At 55.1% G+C, this 23669-nt stretch overlaps 1 protein-coding gene and 1 long non-coding RNA gene across 3 annotated transcripts; one reads left to right on the top strand and one right to left on the bottom strand.

Annotated features, from left to right (window-relative positions):
- Positions 1–1679: 1679 nt before the first annotated feature.
- On the bottom strand, positions 1680–19007 carry LEMD2 (LEM domain nuclear envelope protein 2). Of its 2 annotated transcripts, none has more exons than XM_044255118.1 (9): positions 18262–19007; positions 16601–16641; positions 13501–13576; positions 10408–10484; positions 9489–9568; positions 7669–7814; positions 6494–6595; positions 6309–6411; positions 1680–3357 (listed from the first exon to the last, which is right to left on the bottom strand). In XM_044255118.1, exons 1-9 carry the CDS (start codon positions 18995–18997, stop codon positions 3207–3209), a joined length of 1512 nt encoding a protein of 503 aa, XP_044111053.1. In that variant the 5' UTR covers positions 18998–19007; the 3' UTR covers positions 1680–3206. The 2 variants fall into 2 exon arrangements, with proteins under 2 accessions (XP_044111053.1, XP_044111057.1); XM_044255122.1 differs by lacking the exon at positions 1680–3357 and adding an exon at positions 5120–5355.
- Positions 17981–23485, top strand: LOC122910505. Its single transcript, XR_006385231.1, has 2 exons — positions 17981–18132; positions 23106–23485. It is a non-coding gene; the product is annotated as an uncharacterized LOC122910505 (long non-coding RNA).
- The last annotated feature ends 184 nt before the right edge of the window (positions 23486–23669 follow it).

Here is a 23669-nt window from a genome sequence, read left to right as displayed (position 1 = left end):
AGGGTGGAGAAGCTGGCCTGACTGCCCCAGGAGGCCTGTTTGGAGCTGAGTTACTGTCTGACTACTCCCCTGCCCCTTCCCTTTGGTGGAGGCCAAGAGGATAATGGATTTGAAGTCCATAGGCCTGCCTCAACGCAGGGATTTGTGTGTGTGTATGTGTGTGTGTGTGTGTGTGAGAGAGAGAGAGAAGAGAGAGAGACTCAAAGTCAATGGTGTATTAATTAAGGGGAACAGCTGCTTCTGCAGTTCTTATGATAAGTCAGTGACAAATGGCCGTGTTTACCTTTCTTCTGAGCGGAGGCTCCGGAAGATGGCCTGGAGCTCCTGGGTGGATGTCCACGGCCGAGATTTGTGGGGTACAACCTCTCCCTCCTTCACCACCCACAAGCTTCTTTATCTGTGCCACCAAGCGCAAGGGAGCTGTTTCTCACTGAGGAAAGACAGGTCCGCGGCCTGGGGAGGCTTGGAAGGGACTAGGCAGAGGCACGAAAGCTTCTCAGCAATGGCTCCCACTAAAAAAGAGGCCCCTGGATCCCATCCTCAGGCAAATCCCTCCACCCTGCCCTGTCCCTTGTGCAGTAAGAGCTGCTTGAAAGAGAAGCTTGGCCCTTCAAAGCAGAGGAGGGCTGCAGGGCCAGATCTGAGGCTGAGCGGCAGAGGACGCACCTCCGGGCCTTTGTGCCTGCGCTCAGTGCTCCAGAAAGCCAGGGGCCGGCTGGCAGGGGCCTTTTGTTATCTGGCTTATTTTGATCTCGCTGCCGCTCTCCAAACAGCCTCACAGAAATAGAACCGTGCATTAACTTCCTTCTCAGCTTAAGACGAAACAGGGGAGAGGGAAAAAGAATCTTTCCCTGAAAAACAGAAACGGGAAAGGTGGGCTTGTTTCTGTCTGGGTTGTGTTTCTGGGTGCTTTGACGGTCAGTTTCTCCACAGAATTTCCCGCAGATGGTGCTCCTGCACCAGCCACCACCTAGAAGTGGGCCGGTGTGGAGGGTGCAGCAGGGCCGACAGAGAAGGATGCCAACCCCCATGCCTGCAGCTCTTCCCCACACCCCACTGTGCCCTCTGGGTAGGGACTGTCCTGGCGGAGGGCGATGGGACCCCGGAAGCTCCATGAACCCTTGCGCTGCAGACCCCCATATGCCCTGCGCCCTCCCTCCCAGACAGCCCTCGGGGCCTCCAGAGCAATGGGGGCCCAGACACTGGTCTGTGGCAGACATTCATCTCTGCCTCCTCAGAGAACACCGTCTGCAGACAAGGAGCCCCAACCAGCCTCACTCTGCTCTTCCTTCCTCCCCCTCCCAGAGCTGAGAGGGGCTGAGCACCATCCGGGAGTGTCTGGGGCCCTACAGGGAGGCAGAAATGGGGCCGAGGATGACCCCTCGCCCCTTGCACACACTCACTGGGACCAGGTGGGCATGTTTTGAGCCCACCCTGCCTGGTATGAAGGCCACACAGAGTGATAATGGGGGAACTGAGGCTCTGGGAGGTTTGGGGGCTTGCCAGAGAGCCTGTTGGTGGAAAGGCTGGGTCCGAGAGCGGGGTGGGGCCAGCCAGCCTTCTCCCATGGCTGGGCCCCTAGTCAGCCCACCCCACCCTCCTCTTCTGCTGACCTTTTGGCAAGCTGCCATCCCTTACAACGTCACTCTAGGGGGAGAACCATGGACGAGAAACACATCCATTTTTAATAAATAGTTTATTTATCCAATAGTTTCAACCCTGATATTGAAGCCTGTTGCAGTGTTGTTCTTCTGGCTGGAGCCTGATTACGACCGTTTCTTTGCCACGGGGCTGGCACTCAGATTCCAGCCCCGCCGATCATCCAGATATCAGAGGAAATGAGAGAGTATTGCTCAAATGAGGGAGACTGGAGCTTTATTAGAGAAACAAAAAATACCAGAAAGACCGAAAGGGGGTGGTTGATGCCTTCTGGAGGCAGCTGTTTCGGCCCGCTTGCCCCTCTCCCGCCTGCTGCGGCTGAGAACATATGGGAACGCGGCTCTGCCGGAGAGGCTCCCCGCACTTAACTAATAAGGCCCCCCGCCAGGGCGGTTCTGGAGCCGGGCTCCGCGCCGCGGGCTGGCGGACTGTGGTGGTGGGGGACGTGACGAAGGTCTGCAGCGGCGCGCGCACGCACGCTCCCCGGCGGCCAGCAGGGGGCAGCCGTGCGGCCGCCGCGCGCCGCACCCCGCGCCCCTGGGGTCGGTGCCGCCAAGTTCTGGCTCCACTGCCTCCCCGTGGGGTGGCTGTAGTCGCCCTAAGACACGGTGACCATCGCACACCGGAGGCGCGGCACTCCCAAAGTACCGGCATGCGCATCGTGGCCCCACACAGTGCCGTGGCTGCGGGGCTGGTCTAGAACGAATACTACGTGAGAAGCACCGCTCGAGTCCGGGAAGCCCGGCCCTGGGAGGCTGCCTCTGGCGGCCAGAGATGGTGGCGGCGGGCAGCTGACCCTCCTGTCTGCTCTCAGGCCCCTGTGCCTGCTCTCAGGCCCCTGTGCCTGCTCCAGGTCCTCTCAGGAGGCCACCCTGGCAGCTCACTCCTCCTGACCTGAGGCTTCCGTGTGCCAGGACCTGGCATTTCTAGAGAGTTCTTCTACAGTACATGTTCTACTTTCTAGCACCTTACCCCTTCAGGATAAAACAGGCCCCACCCAGCTAGAGGACAGGCTTTCTCCCCTCACCCTTGAGCTCCCAGGTAACACCCTCTGAAGGCACATGGACCCAACTGCTCCCCAACCCCTGCCGCCCCAGCCTGCCGTCCCGACCCGCCTCCCACAGGCACGATGCCCACCCTGCTGAGTGCTCGCCAGCGGTGGGAGAGCTGTAGCCCACCGAACTGCACACTTGCTCTGCAGGGTCTCACGGCTGCTCTTTCATCTTTTCCCTGCATCAAAAACAAACCCTTCTCCCTTTTTCTGCCAGCAATCAGGGCAGAGAGGATCGGACCAACACAGAGGACAAGCTAGGCACTTGGCCTCTGGCTCTTCCCCACCAATGCCCTTCAACGAAGCCCATGCTTTCCTACAAGCTGATCTCTGAAGAGTCTTATAGACAGACCTTTGGAACCGGAGTCGGGAGGAGGGTGAAAGTCAAGGCAAGTGTGAATTCAGCACTGGCAGGTCTGGTGGCCTTCTCGCGCCCCTGGAGGGGACTGGCCTGGGACAGGCCAACTGGGAACAGGCCCCCCTCCCTGCCCGGGATTTATCGCTCGGAGTCGGAGAAGGAAGAGGGCTTAGTCCATCTCCACACCAGCATATCTTCTCCAGCCACGCGGTGGGACTCTGTCTGGATCCGGGATTCGTTGGACGCCAAGAACTCCACAGCCCGGTCCCAGACCCGCTTCATGCGCCTCCTGCAAAGAAAGGAGCCAGGCTCAGCAGGCCAGCAGCGCCCCGGGAGCTCCGTCTGGCACTGATCAGAGAAGCGAGTGGGCCTGTGTAAATCCTTTGTACAAACCGAGGCCAAAAATCCAGGAGCCCGGATGGAATTTATCTGTGGGAGGAAAAGGCGTCAGGTACTAACAGAACTCCTGCAGAGGAGAGAAATTTCTTGAGCCACAGAGAAATGATTCCTCAACCTTCTCTGCTCTAAAAGCATTCAATTAAAGCGAGCTGAAGGGAGCCAGAGGTGGCCAGAGTACCCCCAGGTGTCCGAGTGGGAAGGGGCTGTGCCGGCCTTGGCCAGCTCTTGCTGGGGCCTGTTCCTGGAGCAGCCCCGGCCAGGCGGCCCCCCACCAGTGCTGGCTGCATTTTAATGCCCCATGTGGGCCAATTAAAGAGTGGCCACTGGGCTGCTGAGCCCAAACTCCACAGTACTTTGGAGCATGGGAATGAGCTCAGCATCTAACTGGGGAGGCCAAGAAGCCAGAGCTACTCCTAAAACCAGAGCTACCAGTCAGGGCCCCTTCTCTGTTGGCTCCTCAGGGCCTTGCAATCCCTTGGACAGCCCCCTATAAACTCTTTCCCCTCTAGGCTAGACAGGAAGCTTCCAAGGCGGTCAGGGAGGGTTGCTTTGACATCTCTTTGAGTCCCCTTGTTTTGTCAGCTCTGCACACTACCTCCTCATGCCCCCTCGCGTGGAGAGAGGCTAGGGGTACGTCCATGTGGGAGAAGGAGAGGTTCAGCCTGGGGGCGGACAAAGGAGCCTGAGGCGGCCTGTGGGTCGGGAGTTAGAGTGAGGGTGCCAGGGCTTTCTATCTCGGGGGTCAGTCCTGCCACCACCAACCCCTCAGACGGTTCAGCAGTCCCCACTTGGCTGGTCTCACACCAGCCCTCCTCAGACTGCCCACAAACAGGTACTGATCGACACCCTGCTAGCCAGCTGCTCTCAGCTCCCCTGCCTTCCTTGCCAGCCAGGCTCCCCAGCCCTCCTTCAGCCCCAAGGGCAGGCACTCCTCTGCAGGGCAGACCTATGCGGGGGCGGGGCCGAGGACAGTGGAGGGCTTGGCTACGCAAATCAGGGGCCCTGGGAGATAAATCGAGGGGCTGAGAGCCAACAGGGGGTGAGTCTCCTGGGGTTCACTGCCAGGGCTCAGTCCCCATGGACCGCCATTGCACCTGTGGTCTCTGCATGGAGGCTGGGCAGCTCAGGCCCAAGACGAGCAGCGGTGGTGCTCTTGCTCTTACTCCCGTTGGTGTGCAGGCCCCACCGAATGGAAGGAAGCCCGAGAGCGTCAGGGCTGCCCTCGGAGGAGCGCTCTTGCTAGGCGCTGACTTAATGAGCGGTGAGGCCCTCTCCCGACACCCCCGCGCCCCACTTCCCGAGGACCGGTCGCTACCCCACAGCAGTTTCCTTATTCCCTCCCGGGAAGCAAGGCCAGGGACTTGGGCTTCTTCCTCTTCCCACCGCCTCCCCGAGACCCAGGGGTGTGTGACCCATAGCAGGAGCTCAGTAAACATTTGTTGAGTAAATAAGGGGCTTCCCTTTGCAAGGCAATGTTGTTATCTCCACTTCGGACGAGGAAACCGGCTCGGACGGGCCATTACCCATGGCCACATGAGAACTCTGGGCAAGCCAGAAATTTGGTGGCAGCATGAAGGCACCAAGTGACATTGCCCCAGAGGGCCATGTGGCTGCCTTGTGCTCACACCAACAGCAAGCACTGGCCACTGCCGGGATCCAGCTGCCCCCGCTCAGCTCCTGCCTGCACCTTCCCAAGGAGGAGGAGGGGCCTGAAAGTTCTTAAAGCATCTTCACCTTTAAAAGGGGTCTTCAATGTTTTACTCTATCAATTCCTCTTGGGTTGCACAGAAACACCACCAGCAGTGGATCTTGAGCAACTTCTTAGCCTCCAGGTGCCTCAGTTCCCTCCTCTGTAAGATGGGACACTCGTCGCCGTCACCTCCCATGGCTGCAGCAAGGAGTGAGTGGGCAGGGTGGTGTCTCTGGAGGGCCCAGGGCAGTGCCAGCTCCCAGTGAGCACTCAGCCAGTGAGGGCTCGGCACCCCCTGAGGGGATGGCGTCCGGTCCCACACCACAGCAAGCTCTGAGGAGGGCCCACGGCCTGGGCTAATGTCGTGGCAGGCGCTGGGACCCCATCCTCCAAAGCTACCCGCACTGGATTTTGTCAGGCTCCATCCAGCATCTGCGGCCCAGGTGTGATGGCCTGCTCCCCTTTCCCGTGCAGCTGTGCACCCTGGAAACTGACCCCAGCCACCACTGCAGAACCCTGCTCTCTGCTACAGGCATGCACATATACATGTGCACGCGTCTGTGGGACGCACGCCACGGTATTTTAGGTAACGGGTCATGGTTCAAAATGTGTGCAAAACAATCTCCTCCTGGCTAGTGACTGATTCAAGAATATACAAGTCACCGGTTCCGGCCAGCAGGGCCTCAAGGAGCGTGTCACTGGCAGAATGTCTTCTGCCCATGAGAGTGACCCATCTCTCCCCTGCTGCCGTGACAAGGGAGATGCTGCCCCCACTGCGGCAGGCTACCATCTTGTGACCAGGGGGAACTCTACACCAGCTCACAGAGTCTGCGGAGGCGGGGACCATAAGCATCGCAGAGAAACGGAACCAAAGACCTGACTCTTCTGTGCCCAGTGTCCACAGGACTCTGGACCTCCGCTCGCAGAAACCCAGCCTGAGCCACCGCAGAGAGGAGGGTGCCAGTCACCCAGAGTCAGCCACCCAGAGTCAGTACAGACGCTCACAGGGGCTTGTTTCTTCCAGAAGCTTCTTTCAGAGCTGCACTTGAGCAGTGGCCAGAGGCGGGCACAGCCCCCTCCCCGGTGCCCCTCGGGGCTGCACTGCCCGCCCCCAATAATTGACACTCTGGGCCTCCTCCCATGGCACTCACCGGCTCTGTGGAGGGATGAGGGTGTCGCGCACGTGCAGGATGCCCACGTATGGGTAGCGCTCCATGTCCTGCTCCCAGTCCACGTAATGGTCCTGGACCACGTCTGCAGGGCAGGACAGAGGGCAGGACTGAGGGCAAGGACCTTCTGGCAGGTGCCAGGAGTCCTCTCCCTGGGGGCCACGCACCTATAATCTTCTTCACCATCTCATACATGGCTTGTTCCTCTTCTTCCAGCTTCCGCCACCGGTATTTCAGGAGGATCAGGAGGCCCCATAGGAAGGCCAAACCTATGAGGGAACACGGGCCCCATGACTCCGTCACATCCCTCCTGGCCGCTGAGCCATTGGCCGGGTCTCAGGGTGGGCCGGCCGCCATGCTGGTGACAGTGGGGGAGCAGCACCAGGGGTCTGCCTGCCTGCCTGCGGCGTGTCAGGCCCAGGCCGCCCGCAGCAGACGTGGGCTGTGGAGGTGCAGGGGGTAGGCAGGCTATGAAGTGATCATGCTCCTCCCGCCGGCTGTCACCACAGAGGCCTCCCCAGCTGCCCAGATTGCGGCTCCTCCCAACCTCATTCCGGGCCTTTCATCTCCTCCCTTGTGAACCGGAACACGGCATTTCATACATATATACATGTGGGGCCCTTTGTATTCGGAGACACTGCTGCGGATAATGATGTCTGCACCCGGCGGCCTGGGGGAGGGAGCTGTGTGCACGCCCAGATGGCCTGTGACTTGTAACTCTGCCAGCTCTGCAGAGCGGCAGGTCCTGTGACTTGGCCTTTGGCCTTCAGAGACGCCCCGAGGTCTCTGCTCAAAGGCAGCCCCTGATGTCAGGCGACAGGACCTGCGTTCAGATTTGTAGCTCAGCCCCCTGGGCTCTTCCCGCTTTCATCGGGTACCTAGAGCTCCCAAGGAGATGTTTACATTATTCAGGGAATAAAATTAGGCCAAGGTCCTGCTGCGCCTTCTCCTTCTTTGAGAGGCTTGCCCTCTGGGGCCCTGGAGGGTTGTGGGGAGATGATGCTGGGCTCCCGCCTGAGGCCAGGCTTCCCCCCACCACCCCGACCCCGGGGACACTGATCGTCCTGACCCTGATCAAGGATATTTTCCAGTTACCCTCATGCTCCTGCCACCAATCTCTAAAGATGACCTAGGGCAGAGGCTGACTTGTTCATCTCCTCTGTTTTATTACACAGACCTCAGGTTCACTAGATAGAAATGAACTCTCAGGGCCTGGGTTTCTAGAACTCATCACTCATGCCTAGGAGCGTCCCTGAGCCTGGGCTCTGGGGAGGTGCTGTATGAGCAGTCCCCACAGCAAGGATGGGCTGGGGTGGGGGAAGAAGGGCAGCCGAGGACTTACACCAGAAGAAGATGAGCACATTGGTGACCGCAGTGAACAGGGCGCGGCTCAGGCGGCAGCCCACACCCATGCGGGGGCGGGCAGACTCCAGGCAGACCACTTTGTCCACAGTCGTCACCAACTCCGATGGGTCTTCCCCCTTCAACCTGAAACAGGGCATGGGGCTGCAAAGCCGTTCCCAAACTCCCAAGAGCTGTGGGATCAGCCCCACTTTAGAGCAGAAAGAGAAGAAAGGAGGAGCTTCGAGGCCTCTACTTGCTTATAAAATTGACTTAGTATCCTGGTTGCATGCTTTCCAGAAATTTCCCACGTTGGCTACTTAGAAAGAATAAAGCTTTAAAGACGGCAGCAGGCTTGAACCCCTACCGCTAAAGTGAAGTCCCCCTCTGTCGGGTCTTTTGACAGCCCCTCTCAGCATGTGGAAGATTAAACTGTAAATTGGATTCCCACCTCCCAGCACAGAGAAATGGAAATGTTTACTGAATCACTGGCTTTGCACTGCATGGCAGGAACTGAGAGTCTGGGAGGGTGTGCTTTTCCTTGGTGACGGGGATAAGAAGGCACATAGCCTGTTTAAGAGTAAAGATCGGGGTGCTGTGAGGCTCAGGGAAGGACAAGCAAAGGACTCTCCGAGGCCAGGCCCCGGCCCCAGCACCTCCAGCCTGGCCCCTAAGAGGTGGTGTCGGGACGTGTGGGGATGCCCACGCCTGCACCTTCTTCCGGCTAGGTGACCATCCCGGGCTCCAGACCACACAAGGGAATGCCCAGTCTCTGAAGCGGTCCAGTATCTCACGACCCACTCTGAGCACCGGTCGTCTGAGCTGGGCTTGGACACCCTCCTGACAGCCTTCCCCCAATGTGAAAGGGTGAATGCCATCATTCTTCTGTGCTGGCAGCTTTGGTGAGTGCTGCAGAGGATAAAATCCATATTTTCTCCTCCCCTGTTCCTAACACACAGGAAAATCACTCAGCCACTCAGGGAAGCTTTATTTTTTTTTAAGCCAACGAATTTTAATCGTGCCCTGCATCCAGTGAGCAAGCTTTAGGTTGAGCTGCCCAAGGGGCTTCTGGTGGAGGCGAGGCCGATGGAATTAGTAGTCTGGGTGGGTTAGGACGGAAGGGAACAAAACCCTAGAGTGTATTTGAATATCAGGAGCTGTGGCCTGAACAGAGACTCCCACAAACCCTGGGAAGCGAGAGGGAGCCGGATGGGGGTAGTGTGGCTGGTACGCCCCTCCCCCACAGGCTGACCAGCCAGCTGGGGCTTCTCAGGAGGAAAAGGGGGCTTGCCATCTCTGCTAACAGAGTTCCCCAGTGACAGAAATGAGGTCGAACTGCCCAGTCAGAATAAAATTCAGTATTTCCTTTTGCAATGTCCATGCTGAGTAAAAACAACAGACAGAAGTGTTTCATCTAGGAAGGAAAACTAGCAGCGGAGAAAAGGAAGTGCAGAAAAATGCCTTCTCCAGCAACCCTATGGGACCGGTAAATGCAAGGGGCGCAGAGTGAGTTACTTGAAACGCTTAGCTAGAACACTTGGCTCACATCCCAACACCTGGATTTTATGTCTTATCTTCAAATGGCTCTTTATGCTTGTGGCCCCTGCCCCACCCCCACCCCCTACTGCCCTGGCCCCAATGCTGCTTCTTTCCACTGCCCGGCTGCAGGCTTAGCCCACAAGGACTCAGCAGGGAGACCTGCCTCCAACTTCCGCCCTGAGACACATCTGTGAGCGCTCAGCAGCCGGCCAATGGGTAAGGACCATGGCCGCAGGGGCCTGTGGCAGTGTCACGACCCTGTGAGGCCCCGCCCACACTCACCAGATGCCCACGTCTTTGTTACTGCTCAGTATCCAGGTCAGTGCGGCTTCAAACTTGGCGGAGGAGTTGCCAGTCACATTCTGTGGGAGGGAACAGGAGATTAGTGCTGTGTCTGGGCGGATCAGCTGGAACATTATTCTCCTACTGGATTAAGGAGGCCTTCTCCCGTGTCCTCCACAGGCCCCAAAGCCCCGTTCTGCTAAATGCACAATAAAGTGGCAGGTGGAAATCTGGCCGATGACAGCCAAGAAAGAGCTCTACTGGGAGGAGTCGATGCAGAAGCACACAAGAAAGCAATGTAGGCCTGAGGTAGCCAAGACCGCAGCATCTTCTCAAGGACCAAAGTGTGAGGCCAGAGAATTGGCAGCTCATCTTGGGGAAAATAAAAAAAAAGGGGAAGGGGGTGGGGACGGGGTAGGGTGGGAGACCAGTGGCCAGTCCCTGCCCCTCTCTAGGCCTCAGTTTCCTCATCTGGGAAATGACAAGGAGCTAGGTGACCCCTAAAGTTTCTGCTGGCCCCCAAGTTCCAGAATTCTATCAAACTGGGGCCAGGCCAACAGTCCAACAGACCCTGAGCAAACTACACAGCGAACATAAAGGAAAGAGCGGATAGGCAGAGTACAGCTCCGTAAAGCTACTGGGAAGGAAAGAAAAGTGGGGAGCAAGTAACAGGGCCCCTGGAAAGAGGCAGCAGGCCGGCTCACAGCCCACCTTGGACCAGTCACCCCTGCTGCTGCCTAAACTGAAAGTAGCCTAACACTCAGAACTAACTTTAAGAAAAAAAAAAAAAAAGGGAAAACAAAAAAGCCAAAAAGCAAACACAAAATGAAAAGGGGAAAAAAAAAAAAGCAGGGCTTGCAAGATCAGTACAAAAGCACCAGGACCTCTTGGGAATGGGTAAGCACCGCAGCCTACTTACTGCTAGGTACTCCTGGGCTTCCATTACAGGAATGCATTTGCTTTTTAGCTTCTCTGGATTTCCACATTCAAAATTACCTAGGAGGAAAAAACACACATTCAAACACAAAGAAGAGGTGGAAAAAAAATTACTCGGAAACGGCCTAAAAAAACTGCAGCGAGAATCAAGCCATCAGCTCTGATGGGGAGCACGCGGCCCCGCGACTCCAGCTTCCGTGGGGCATCTTCACTCCGCAGCAAGATCAAAAGCCACTTAGCTTGGATCGATTCCAGATCATTAAAACCTGACCTGCAAAGCAGTGCGGTGATTTGCATTAAATGACTAAAAAGCTGCCCAATCCCAAGGTCTGTTTGCAATTGATCCCTAAAAGGATCAGACAGATAGCTTTGGAAGGTACCAGAATGGCACTATAAATAAACGCAACCTGGGAGAAAAGAAAGGCAGGGAAGCCGTAGGCACTGCAGGGATTCTGACCGTGACACAGGCAGGTGACCTGGTTGAGAGGTTCTGGTGACGTATGTCCAACTGCCCCACAGAGATAAAGGGCTTCTCTGTGCTGGGCAGCGGGGCCTCAGTGTGGAGCCCCAAGGTGCTGTTCCCATCTGAGCACCCTAGGTGACCAGCTCCCACCTAGGAGGAAGCCCACCCAGGGACATCTCCTTGGAAAAACCTCTGGCCTGTAGGGGAATCCTGTTGAAGCAAATTACTCTGGACTTGGGGGCCTGCCACAGTCATTGGCTCTCGACAGCCCACTATGGCCCACGCACCATGTGCTGCTTCCCGTGGGTCACCAGGCTCCTTGAGAACAAGGACAGCACAGCGTGCACCTGCACAAGACCCTGAAGCCACAAACTCTTAACCTGGTGCCTCCTAGGGGCCATGGAGGGCCAGTCTGTGTGCTGGGGGAGGAAGTAGCTGAGGATTCTCAAAAATCTTGAGAATGAACTACAGCTTATCCCTCTAATGCTGAAGTTGATTTTGACCTTAGGGGACCCCTGAGATCAAGTTGGTTTCACCTACCCTGCCCTGATTGCCCTGCCCCGCTTAAGCCTGCCTGGATCATGGCCATGGTCTCCTGACTGGTTTCCTCCTCTCCCCCTTCCCATCCATGTCTTATCAACAGAAGTTTAAAATGATTCTGCTTAAATGGCACTACTACACTTGAGCTGCTGTCGCCTTGGCATTCCGGGCTCCTGGCTCCTAGCACCTCTCTCCCCTGCTTGAAGGCCTCCCTGGCGTTCACTGCCTACGGGGATCAAGCACCCGTGGCCTGCCGTCCACAACTGGGCCCAGCTGACCTTTCCAAACTCCATTCCTTGTTTCTCCTTCCCCCGTGAGGCCAGCTTCTTCCATCCCTGCCCCTGTCATTTCCTGACTCTCTGGCTCTGCCTTGCCCCCCACATACAGAGAATCAACCTTCCTTGGGCTTCAGGGCCTGGTACAGACACCACCTCCCCTGTGCCACTTTCCTGACTGCTCTGGCTAAAAGGCAACACGCCTCCTGGAACTTCTGGCCTCTTGGTTCTCATCCAGTCATGCCTCATAACAGCCAGTGGTCAGGGATGTAGGTGGTGTGTCTCTTCTACTAGACCAGAAGCAGCCTGTTAGCTGCAAAGGCCAGCACAAGGCTCTGCCTACAGGTGATCTGTGGGGGTGGTGGGGTGGGTATAGCCTGGTAGAGCCCTCATTCCCCGACAATGAGACCCTAGGGTTGCCCCTGACTTGTCAGAGGACAGAGGGCTTGTCAGAGGACAAGAGGCACTAGGCTCCCTGATGGCATAAGCCAGGACCACAGTCAGAGGGCAGGAAGGAGAAATGTCTACCAGCATCCACGGCTTAAGACAGAGTTTCTCTACTTTATACCCTGGAGGTCTTCTGAAAACGCAGACTTTGATTCATAGGTTTGGGATGGGTCCTCAGAGTCTGCATTTCCATCCAGTAACCTCCTGAGTGATTTGACTGGTCCCCGGACCACAACTGAGTCACGAAGGTCTATAATATCCTCTTGGGCCAGAATTTATATTCCAAGCACTTGGGCCACAGAGAAAGGCCCCTGAGGCCCATGGTGCTGTGAGCTCCCACTCCTACTGCTCCTCCTCCGAGCTCCCAGATGCCTCTCTGCCCTAGTCTCCTGCCGTTCAGGAGGGAAGTGGTGGCAGAGCTCGGGCCAATAAGACTGGCCCCAAGGGCTGAGGGCCCGGTACAGGCCCATCTAGCCTCGATTCCCTAGCAACAACTTTAGAAAAGGCCCCACAGGTCAGAGGTGTCTCTGGAACATCTCGTAAGACTGAATAGCTCCATCTGGTTCTTGTGCCAAATATATTTCACCGGGGGCATAAGCTTTGGTCATTACCTATGGTTTTAGCAAGTGATTCTTAGAGGTGTGGGGACGGGTTATCTCTGGCCTCAGAGAACAATTTTCTAAATAAAACAGTAGGGGAGCCTTCCAAATGGATGACTTTTTAGGGGGTATTCATGGGGGTGCTGAAAATGCCCTCTCCTAGAGTACAGGACTTCCTTTTCATTTTGTTAAAAAAAAAAAAAAAAAAAGACCCAAGACCACTGGTGGGATAAGAAGATGGTTTCTGAGACGATAAAGGACTTATCCAAGGTCCTCCAGCCAGATGGGGTAAATGGGACCAGAAGTGACCCCAGGGCCCTGGCAAGCTGGATAGACTTGAGTGTGACTAGCCTACCTTGCCGACCCCTGGCCCCTGCACAGGCCTCTCCTCCTGGCCTGGCCAGCCACCTGGTACAGGGAGGCCCTCCAAGTCAATAGACCTGCACTGAGGAGACCTAGGGTGTGCCACACCCCCTCCAAGGCAACATGAATGCCCCAGACCTCAGGTGGTGGGCATCCAGAGAAAGCAGAAAGGCTTGGGGCCAGGAGCCCTGGGACCCTTCCAGGGGATACGAGAACCAACTGTAGGCTGAAAGGAGATGTGACTGAGTGGAAAAGTGGGGAAGGCAAGGCGTGGTTTTGCAGGATGTCTTCCGGGAGACATCTGGCATCTTAGCCGCCTGCCAGCCAGCCCCCGCTCAGCTGCTGAGGGTGAGAGCCCACCACCCTGGGGCCCTGAGAGAGGCACTCACCGGCTTGGATGGCCAGAAAATTGTAGAGCTCATGCAGCAGCTCCAGCAAGGCCGCCTTCTGCTTGGCCTGACAGAACTGGAAGAGCACAGGACAAGCAGTCAGCAGAGGGGTGATGGCCGGGGGGGCTCCGTCTATCTGGCTAGGCCTCCTCGGCTGTACTGTCAAGGGCTGAGCAGCCCGGAACCCCGCAAAACCCACATTCTCCAAAGGATGGGTAAGTATCTGGTTAACCATAAAAGCTGAGGGAGAGCTAAAAGCAGCCTCGGTCACTGTCTAAGAGGCACCCCCCGGCCTCTGTCCCGTGACTCTCCTCGGAATGAAGGCCATGAGGTTGCGGGAAGATTGGTCGGGCCTCCGCAGTGGGCCAGGCAAATGCCACACTACCACGGTCTCGTCCCTCCTTGGGCCATTCCCGTCTGTTTTTGGAGAGCCAGGTGTCTTCGTTCCGCCCATAAATCGTCTGCTGTGTGCATGAACTGCAGCAAAGGCCTCATCCTAGACATCCAGATTCTAGACTGGAACTGCGATATCTCTAGGCATCTTGAAACGGGGGAACGAAAGTCACCTGTATGAGGACATGGGCACGGGAATACAGGCACACCTAGCTCTCCTGCACCCGCAGCTGAACTGAACCCATTTTGCTAGGTTGCTAGCTTGAGAATATTTAAACGGAAGGCTGCTGTCCTCGAGAGTGAATGACAGGCCATGGGCTGTCAAGAGTCCACACTGACTCCTCATCACAATCCTGACCGCACCCCAATTTCTCAGATGAAGAGCTCAAGGTTTAGAGACCTGCTAGGACCCCAAGATCCCACAGATAACAAGTGCTGCAGCCAGTCACTTCTAAGCCTGCCGCCCCCTACAGGCCTCCTCTGGGGTCGCCCGACCGACACCGAGGGCCAGGGCTTGGGGCCTGGCATGACAACTGCCAGAGGAACCACAATAATTTCCTTCTTGGGCTCACTTGCGGCCCTCATCTGCAATGTGCGGGGCTTGGTTTCTCATAGTCTCAGAGGCCAAGATATGTACCCTCGTGTTGCCTAAAGACCCAAAAGCCTTTACAGGGTACAAAATGGCAATACCAAGATTTACACGTATGACCATGAACATTCTGAGACAACTCCCAAGTCTGTAAGTGGAATCAGGTACCCAAGATACCTTTTAAAGACGAAAGAGATGGGAAATGTTGATGATAGAAAATGTAACTGAATATACACAGAGATTCCAATTCTATAAACATACGTACGCAGACAGGTGAGAGGGGGGAAGGAAATGCCCCCAAAATGTCAAAGGCGATTTATTATCTCTTGGTGGCAGATTCATGGCTGATTTTGTCACACTTTTCAAATTTTCTACACTAAACATCTCTTACTGTCACAACCAGAAAGAAAGGAAAAAAAAAAAACAAAACACAAAAGGACAACAAAAGTGGTCACAACGAGCTCTGTTCCAAACTCACCGACATTTAGGCAAAGCAGGGCTCACACCACCTAAAGGGAACAGGACAGAAGGCACCAGACCACGAGACGGCCTGCCTGAGACAGCACACCCACTCCCAGCCTGTCCACACGTTTTCAGCAGCACAAAGGCAGAAAGAAAAACGCTAAGTGTCATCGTTGGCTGAGAAGGGAAAGAACATGTATATCTATAACTCCAGTGCCCATCTGGGTTCTGGGGGAGCCTGAGAGTCGCACAAAGAATGAAACTTTCAGCAAGAGCCTCACCAAAGCCAAAAAGCGCCTCCCAGCCTGCCTGTTCCTGTGTCCGCCCTTCACAAAGACCAAGAGCATCCTGTGAAATCTCAGCTCAGTGGCGTCTGCCGACGATGCCAGATCCTGCTCTCGGATGCTCAGAGGTTGTAAGTCCCCAGTCTGCTCACTGGGCACGTTTTTAGCAAGGCCCTGGATTGTGCCTGTCGGGGCTCACTCAACTGGGGTGAAGAACCAAGAGACAGAAACCAGAGAAATCTTACAGACTTGTTGCCCATTTTTTGCTTTCGGGGTTCAGAATTCTAGTGTTCCCTCTGGCCACTACCTATTTTTCCGGGCCACTTCCTGTAATCGCCAACTGTGGTTTGCACAACACAAGGCAGCTGAAACTTAAGATGAATCTGTTTTCCCAAAACAACTGAGAGGCAAAGATACTTGGTGGATGAACGCAATAAATGAATGTTAACAACAAAACAACCCTTAATACACAGCAGAAGCCAAAGAAGAGATGAAACCTATTATCTGCCCCAGGCCACCCCTTCGGTGACATGGGTAAGAGAGTGAACACGTGACCCTGTGTTGTTTCTTTCCCAGCCGCTGGGCTGCTAGACGTGGAGACTGAGGCCTCCGGAGAAGCCTGGCACTGCACACTTAATAATTAGACTACTAAGTCATGCCCTCTGGCAGCAAAAGGCTCCTCCTGGTAGGATTTATGACCTGAAAATTTACTGCCTCCTATCTTCCCTAGACTATCACCAGTGCCAGCATCCCAGCTCCCGGCTAATGCTAGAGGCATGAGTCATAAATGGATGGGGCTGCTTGCCTTCCCCAAATATTATTTGTAGGGAACATTAAAGCTTCATAAAACAAATCTATAGAACTGGGAGGACTCATTCTACTTCAGATATATTTTAAACAACCTCCCCCCATCCCATGATGTTTCGAATCCGAACGGCACCTGTCAGTCAGCCACAGACGCACTACCAGAGGGCATATGGACCTGATAAGCCAGCCTCCGGGTGCTAAAACCATCAGTCCCTCCTGGGGAAGCCAGGGTGCTTGAGCGGTCCTTCAGCCCCTACCTTCTGCATCTCCCTAGATTGACTCAGGCAGAAGATCAAAGTCCCCAGCGCCGTGATTGATGGGAGAGCTTCCATAACAAGCCCAGGGTTGGATCCTGGGAGTTCAATTCTCTCTGTTTCAAGTACTCCTTCGCCTGCCACAATTGAGTCTGACACAAACACCACAGAACACGATGTGATTCTGGTACATTACAGGAAGCACTCCTGAAAATGAGCCTATTATGATCTTTTTCGGGGCCAGCTTACCTCCTAGCAGAGGCTAACATCCTTGGGAGGAATAACAAAAGCTTAGAGGAACGCAGACTCACCTTATCTGTTTTGCTCTCACAGTCCACGGGCAATAATTTCACTGAGACCAAGAAAAGAAACACAGAGGAAATTAAATGTGTGGGTGGAGGAAAAGACTGCAAAAAAGGGACCAGTCTCAAAATTCAGGGGAAGTAACACATTACCAACATAAGGGTGGGGATTAGGAAGGTGTCATCTAAGTGGCGGCATTTTTAAAACACAGACAGGAACACATAAGAGTTTCCCAATCCTGGATTAGGAACGAGGATGAGGGCAGCTAGGTCCAAGTCCTAGCGGGAAATGATGAGCCACAGGCTCTTGGGTAACTCACCCACTCTGAATCTCCGTTTCATTTGTAAAATGGGATCGATAAAGCTTCCCCGGCTTAACTCAGGGAGTTAACCGCCAACAAGTCAATATACATGATGGTTTTGTAAATTGCCAACAGTGATATGTTGAACAGGGATTAGTACCATCATGGGAGGGACGCTCCAGGTAAATCTCAGTATATATCCAAGAGCTGTGGTCTTAAAGCCTCTCCAGCAGTAAGTATGACAGGAGACTCACTGTCGTGGTACCAGGACAGTCCCACGACATTCCCGGGTCGCTTAATTTCTTTAGCAGGTGGATAAACTGCTCTCAGAGCCAAGAAATTATTTGGGTGTGTGCACGAGTCTGGGATCCCCGTGTGCCCACAGACTTGTTCGTATACCCAAACACCCATCTGCTGCAAGAGCTAAGACACAGTTTAGCTTCTCCCTCCATCTTGGCTGTTCCTACTAGGTGTGGAGAGATGTGGCCTTGGCCTGAGGCTGGGAGCAGGATTAATCACGATCCTTTCCAAAGAATATAAAAAACTGGTGAACTCACAATGTCACTTTATACTTAGACTTTAAATTTATACACTTTACCCTTTAAATTTATAAAGAAATGATGTCTATGTTGTTTTCTGTTAGACTAAAGCCCAACGTTACCCAAGAGGCAAATTTCCCTTTTAAGAAACATACCAATCCTCAAATCTTCAGGAAGCATACTGTATCCTGCAGACCACTTATTGGCAGGTCTAGTCACTGAAGTGTGGACAGAAGCATGGCTGGGCATGTCCTTAACTAACAGAACCCTCTCTGCACACACTCCAGGAGGATAATGCAAGCAACGATAAATGCCTCCATTTATATCGGTTTAAACTCTTCTGGTGCTGCAGAGCTGGGAACCCAACCAGATCTGATCTGTGGGCAGTGAAACCTGGGGTGCCTTCAGATGGGCACTAATGTGTGAATGAGCAAGAGATCCAAGTTAAGAAAGAACAAAAAACGAATGGGGGTGGACCTTCCTGTTGGATAGGGGTGTGGTTTCTCTAGATGGGGGAAAACCAGAGGTTGAGGTGGAAGTGACTAGGAATGAAGACTGCTTCCAGCACGTGGTTGAAAGGGAGGTTGGCAGGGAGGGTTAAGGCAGAAAATGAGAACAGCAGAGAGTGAAGACAGAAATTACTGCGGGAACTCCAGCCCTCTTCTCCCACAGCGGGAGGAAGGAGAGTCAGGGTCTGGAGGTAAGAAGACAGCCAGAGGCATCCGACAAGGCCCCGGGAATGTGCAGCCTGGCGCTGGGAGGACCGGGTGGCCGTTCTGGTGGACACTCGCGCGCCCAGGGCCCTCCCCTGCGCCGGCCCGGGACGTACTGTTGTCCTCCGCCTCCTGCGGAGCCGAGGGCTTGCCCATCTTCACCCAAAGGATGCCCAGGAAGACGAGCAGCAGCCCCAGGCTGGCCCAGAACAGGAGCCGGGACAGGTAGCGCTCCAGCCGCCGTCCCGCTTCGGGCCGGGCCCGCGCCGCTCCGGCCGGGCCAGTTCGCGCCGCCCGCGGGCCCGGGCGCGGGTCCGCGCCTAGAAGGGCTGAGGGTGGCCGTGCTGGGGTCGGGGTCGGGGTCGAGGCCCACCAGCGACGAACTCCGTGGCCCGGCGCGGCCCTGTCGAGCGGCCGGGCGTCCTCGTCCTCCTCGGAACTGCCCCGGACCGAGGTGCGGCGCCTGAGCGGCGCAGGGCGGGCGGGGTAGGCGAGGCCGCGGCTCCCGGACCAGGGAGCCGCGGAGGCCCCAACATCGCCGTAGGCCCCGGAGGTCGCGTAGGCCGAGCCCGAGACCGACGAAGAGAGCCAGGGCTCCGCTCGCAGGGAGGCCGCGGCGGGCCGTGCTCGTAGCGGCGCCTCCTCCCGCAGCCGGGCCTCCTCCCGCAGCCGCTCCTCGCCCCGCAGCCGGGCCTCCTCCCGCAGCCGCTCCTCGCCGCGCAGCCGGGCCTCGCCCCGCAGGCGGCGCAGCTTGTTGCGGTAGACGTCCCGGGTGGTGTCGGTGATGGGTCCTGGCTGGAAGCCCAGGGCCTGCAGCTCCCGCCGCAGCTCCAGGTCCGACAGGCCGGCCATGGCCAGGACGCCGCCCCCCACCCGCCCCCGGCGCGCACCGCACCCGGAACTGCTCCCGCCGCGGCCGCGGCGGAGCGGGCGGGGCCCCGCGCCATGATGGGAAGGTCTGTCTGGGCCGCCATGTTGAGAAGGTCCGCGTCTGCCTGATTGCCGGCCATGATGAGGGGGTCAGAGTCGGCCTTTTTGGACGCCATGTTGGGGAGGTCCGAGGATTTTTTTTTTTTTTTTTTTTTCCTTGTCCCCCTCCTTCCTTTTTTCCTTCCCCTCCTTGCTCAGTCCGTCTCCTCCGGAAGACCGATCAGGGTTTCTTTCCGAATATTCCGCCCCATGCGCGGTCCCTTGCCCTTGGTAGGCATTCAGCAAAGTGTTGATGAATTGCCTAATGGTGAAATAATGGATGAATTGCTTAATGGTGATAAACAAGCGCCAGTGGAGAATGAGGAGATGAGATCCTTTGCCTCTTGTCTGTGCTTGGGGAAGGGCTTTGTTTGGCCGTGAGCTAGATGCCGGAAGTGTTCTGAGACCCTGTCCGACTTCAGGTCGAGGGCGGTAGGCCTCCGTGGTGTTTTCCTAGGAGTTAGCTCTGGGGTGGAGCTCCGAGGGGATGTAGGCCCTGTCCCAGGTTCCCTGCCCCAGGTCCATGCCACGGGCCTCAAGGAGGCAGAAGACCCAAATGCCCTTGCGCTTGAGTGGTCAGTACAGGCTACTGGGAGGAGCCTGTATGTGTGGGTAGTGGGATTTTTCACAAGAGATGGGTAGAGGAAGACCCCCGAGACACAGTCTTGTGTCACTTGCGAGTTTAGGCTGGGGACTCCCAAATCCTACCGGTGCCACTTTCAGATGTGTGATCACATCCAATTTACATTTATAGCCTGCTGGCCAGTAAAGTTGGTAGGGCAGCTATGAGGATTAGAACAGGTAATTTGTATGAGGGGTTCAAAACAGTGCCTGATAGGCCTCCTAAGTGTTTTTTCTTTTTTTTAATTTATTTTTATTTATTTTCAGCATAACAATATTCATTATTTTTTCACCACACCCAGTGCTCCATGCAATCCGTGCACTCTATAATACCAACCCCCCCACCCCTGCCACTTCAAACCCCTCAGATTGTTTTTTAGAGTCCATAGTCTCTCATGGCTCCTAAGTGTTTATACTTAATCCCGCTCTCTGCTGGGGGCAGCTTAGGGGTGGGGAGGGCCGTTTTAGAACCTCCCATAGGGCACCCTATTTGATTACAGGAAGTGAGAGGCCCCTAAGGGAAGCATGGGGGAGTGGTGGCAAATGGAAACGGAGCTATGGCTCACAGCCTCCTATTGGTCTCCCTCCCCTTTTTGTAAGCCTTCCACATCCTTCTCCAGCTTCCTGTCCCAGATGTTTGTGGCTGCCCTTGGCCTCCCAGGTACCATGCCACTGCTATCTTTCCAGTGAGGTTCCCCCTTCCCCACCCATGGCCCAGCCCCCGCCTTGTGTGTCCCTATTCCTTCCCTGGGTCCTGGGCAAGGCCCCTCCGCCAGTGGTTTGCATCTCTGCCACTGCCACTTGCTGTCCCACGGGGGTAGTCCTACACTGGCCGCAGTTGCTGGGAAAATTACAGCGTCTGCTGTCGGGCTTCCATTGTTAGCCTCCCCATCTCCCCCAACTTAGCTGTTCCCATGTGGTGCAATTTTTCTCACCAAGTGTTGTTTTCCTTTTCTCTGCCTGTGTTTGCACGGACTGCCATGAATTTGATATAGTGATTGCCTAACACATACACCACATAATAGTATTTTATTTCTTTCTGAAGCACTGTTTGCATGACAAATGAGTTGGTAACATTTGTGCAGCTCCTTGCAGCTGTGCAGTTCAATATATAAGGAACGAGCCTTTCGGCATCAATACTGGCCCCGTGTATTCTAAGAGGGCTTGAATCTGATGCTTAAACAAAGTGAACATTCTGGCACTTTGCAGAGTTACGGTCTGTTTCATCACAATGGATCCCAGAACGATTTAAAAATATGTCCTGAACCGGAGCCGCCCCCAGCAGTGGTCCTCATTGTGGGCTTTGTCAAGCTGGGCTTAGGTTTGGGGCTGCTGCTGTTGATGTACCCACCTAGGGCCCAGTGACCCCCACCCGCCAAGCCTGTTGTCTTCCCTCTAGCCTGGAACCCATCATGTCCGCAGGCGTAGCTTTCTGCCCCCCTGCGATCCATCATCTGTCTCCGTGGGGCTTCTAGAAGTTCCTGGATATCTCGCTGTGTCCAACAGGCCTTTGGGCTCATGTGCCCCCCCAACAGGGTGTTTGCCAATCAGTGTTCCCCTGCAATGCCTGCCTCCCCTACGCCCCCCAGCCCCCACCCCCGGAAGAAGCCTCACCGCTGGATGGAGAAAAGTCAATCAGAAAAACCCTCACAAGGCAATCGTCCCTCTCAGGTCTGGGGCCTTTCCAACTACCCTGCCCTGGAAAGGTCCGGTTCCAGTCTGTTCCAGTCCTGGCCCTTCCGTGGATTGATAGCCCCCCGGACGCCCTCCACCCACATTGTCTGCCAGGACGCCTTCACCTGCTCCTTGCTGCACCCCACAGTTTCTTCACTGCCCCTTGCATCTTCCCGGCCTCAGGTTCAGCCCTCGTCCTCTTCCAGCACCACTGCCTCGTGTTGGGAGCCGCCCTGGAGGTTCATAAGAGCCTTCTCAGAGTTTGCCTCCTGGGTCGAGTATGGGAACGCATATTTTAAAGCAAAGGGCAATATTGCAAAGTCAGCGGCTGCCCTGCATGCCCCCCTTTCTCCTCACTTTCTTGTGGGTTTGTTTTTTTTTTTTTTTTTAGGTGAGCAGCTCAGGCTGCAGGCGGTCTTCCTGATTTATTAAAGGCAGAAGAGGAAAAGCAGGCTCCAGTGTCCAAAATCTACTTAGTAACCACATCCACACATTTAGCAGAGGTGAGGGGCCTCTAGGAGAAGGCTCTGGATTCCCAGAGGGCCGGCACACCGCCTGCCATCCTGCTGACCTCTCTCTGTCTCAGCAGAGCCTTAGAATAACAACAGCCATAAATCTTTTAGTGGGTTCCATTCGCCTTCTCCTCCTGCAAAGAGCCTTGCACACATTTATCAGGTCCTTAGAGACCCTGGGGGACCATGGCCTCATCCTTGACCCACCCCCATGCCAGCCTTGTGCATTTTCTGGGCTTCCTTGGAACCGCATCATGGGTGGTATCACACGTGGGACAGTGGGGTGCTGGCAGAGTGTGATTGAAAAGTGGGGGACAAAGTGGGTGCCCTCTGGGCTCAGGTCTTGGCTGGAATGGTCCCAGCACAGCCCAGCTTCTGGCTGCCTTATCTCAGTGCCCCCCGGGGAAGAGGAGGCTACCTTTCATCCCTCCAGGTTAGTAAGGGGGCAAATAGTGTCACAGAGAAACGCCAGAACAGGTATAATGGGCAGTTCGGTTGGCTGCTTTTCACAATCGGCTGAAAATATAACAAAACTCTCATTCTTTCGGCCACACTTTGATACCTGTGGGTAAGAATTCCTTTAGCGGCATGGAATACGTTCCCCGATGTCAATAACGAATTGTGTATGAAGGAAAATGTAATGCTTTCAGAACATTTTCTTTTGGGCTTTGTCCATGATTAGATTATACAAAATTACAGAGTACAGATATCAGGCAATTACTCTTTGCTTTTAACTATTCAATTTCATGGCAAATCCACGTAGCTCGGTAATTATAAAATCATACCGATGTGGTTACCAAGAAAATACCTCATCATCTCCATCTTGTGAAGCGAGGCTCAGGTTGCCCTATAATTACCCGTGGTCCTGTTAAGTGTAAAGTACATTCCAGACGAAGAGGGATAATCTGTAACTCTCCGTAATTGCCAGTTTTCTGGAGAGATTCTTGTAGAATTCACGGGATGAACCTCAGTTAAGATGTGAGGAAGATTGCGGTCCTCTCCTGACTGGTTCCTCTGGGCACTTTCCCCTTTCCCATCCCTGCTCCTGGCTGTGAAGAGCTTTAACCAAAAGCGGATCTCTCTTTCTTTCTCTTTTGTGAAAATATGGTCATTTTTGTCTCGGCTCAACTCACACTATCTTCCCCTCTCCCTCCCTCCCCACCCCCCATTTTAATTTCTTCCAGGGCTCTGCATGTCCAGTAAGCAATCGAGTCTGCTGTCCTAAAACTAGAGGAACTCGTTGGAGAAAAGGAATTATTTGAACCGATTGTGAGAAATTGAACAGCGGCAGGAGGAGAAGGAGAGAAGAAAGGAGCGGACACATCCAACCAGGCAGCTGGGACACTGTGCATACAGATGGAGGTGGCGGCTGGGTCCCTGTTGCGGCTCATTACTGAGAAGCACATCAGAGGCTACTGGGTGAGGGTCAGGGAGAACCTGGCTGCCGCGCTGAGCTTTGAACAGGGCTGTTCTGCAGAAGGAACCCCACCCTCGTGCCACCTAAGTGCTGTGGCTGCGGAACCAATTCCGTTTTCAGAAATGCAGATTGCCTTTGGCACAGTCACCTAGAGCTCTCGTTTCCTTCTTGTCACCTATTTCAACGCTGCTCTCCAACCCCCAGGATCTTAAGGAAAATTCCCCCCACGCGGGGTGGTGGGCGCGGGGGCGCGGGGGCTCGGAGGCTGGAGCAGGGGGAGTGGGAGTGGTGAGCGCCCCCATCTGGTGATGGGGGAGGGTAGTCTCATATA

The sequence above is a fragment of the Neovison vison genome, chromosome 1, assembly GCF_020171115.1.
Source record: "Neovison vison isolate M4711 chromosome 1, ASM_NN_V1, whole genome shotgun sequence".
Classification (NCBI taxonomy): domain Eukaryota; kingdom Metazoa; phylum Chordata; class Mammalia; order Carnivora; family Mustelidae; genus Neogale; species Neogale vison.
The sequence above is the reverse complement of the archived record's forward strand: the minus strand, read 5'-3'. Positions and strand labels throughout refer to the sequence as shown.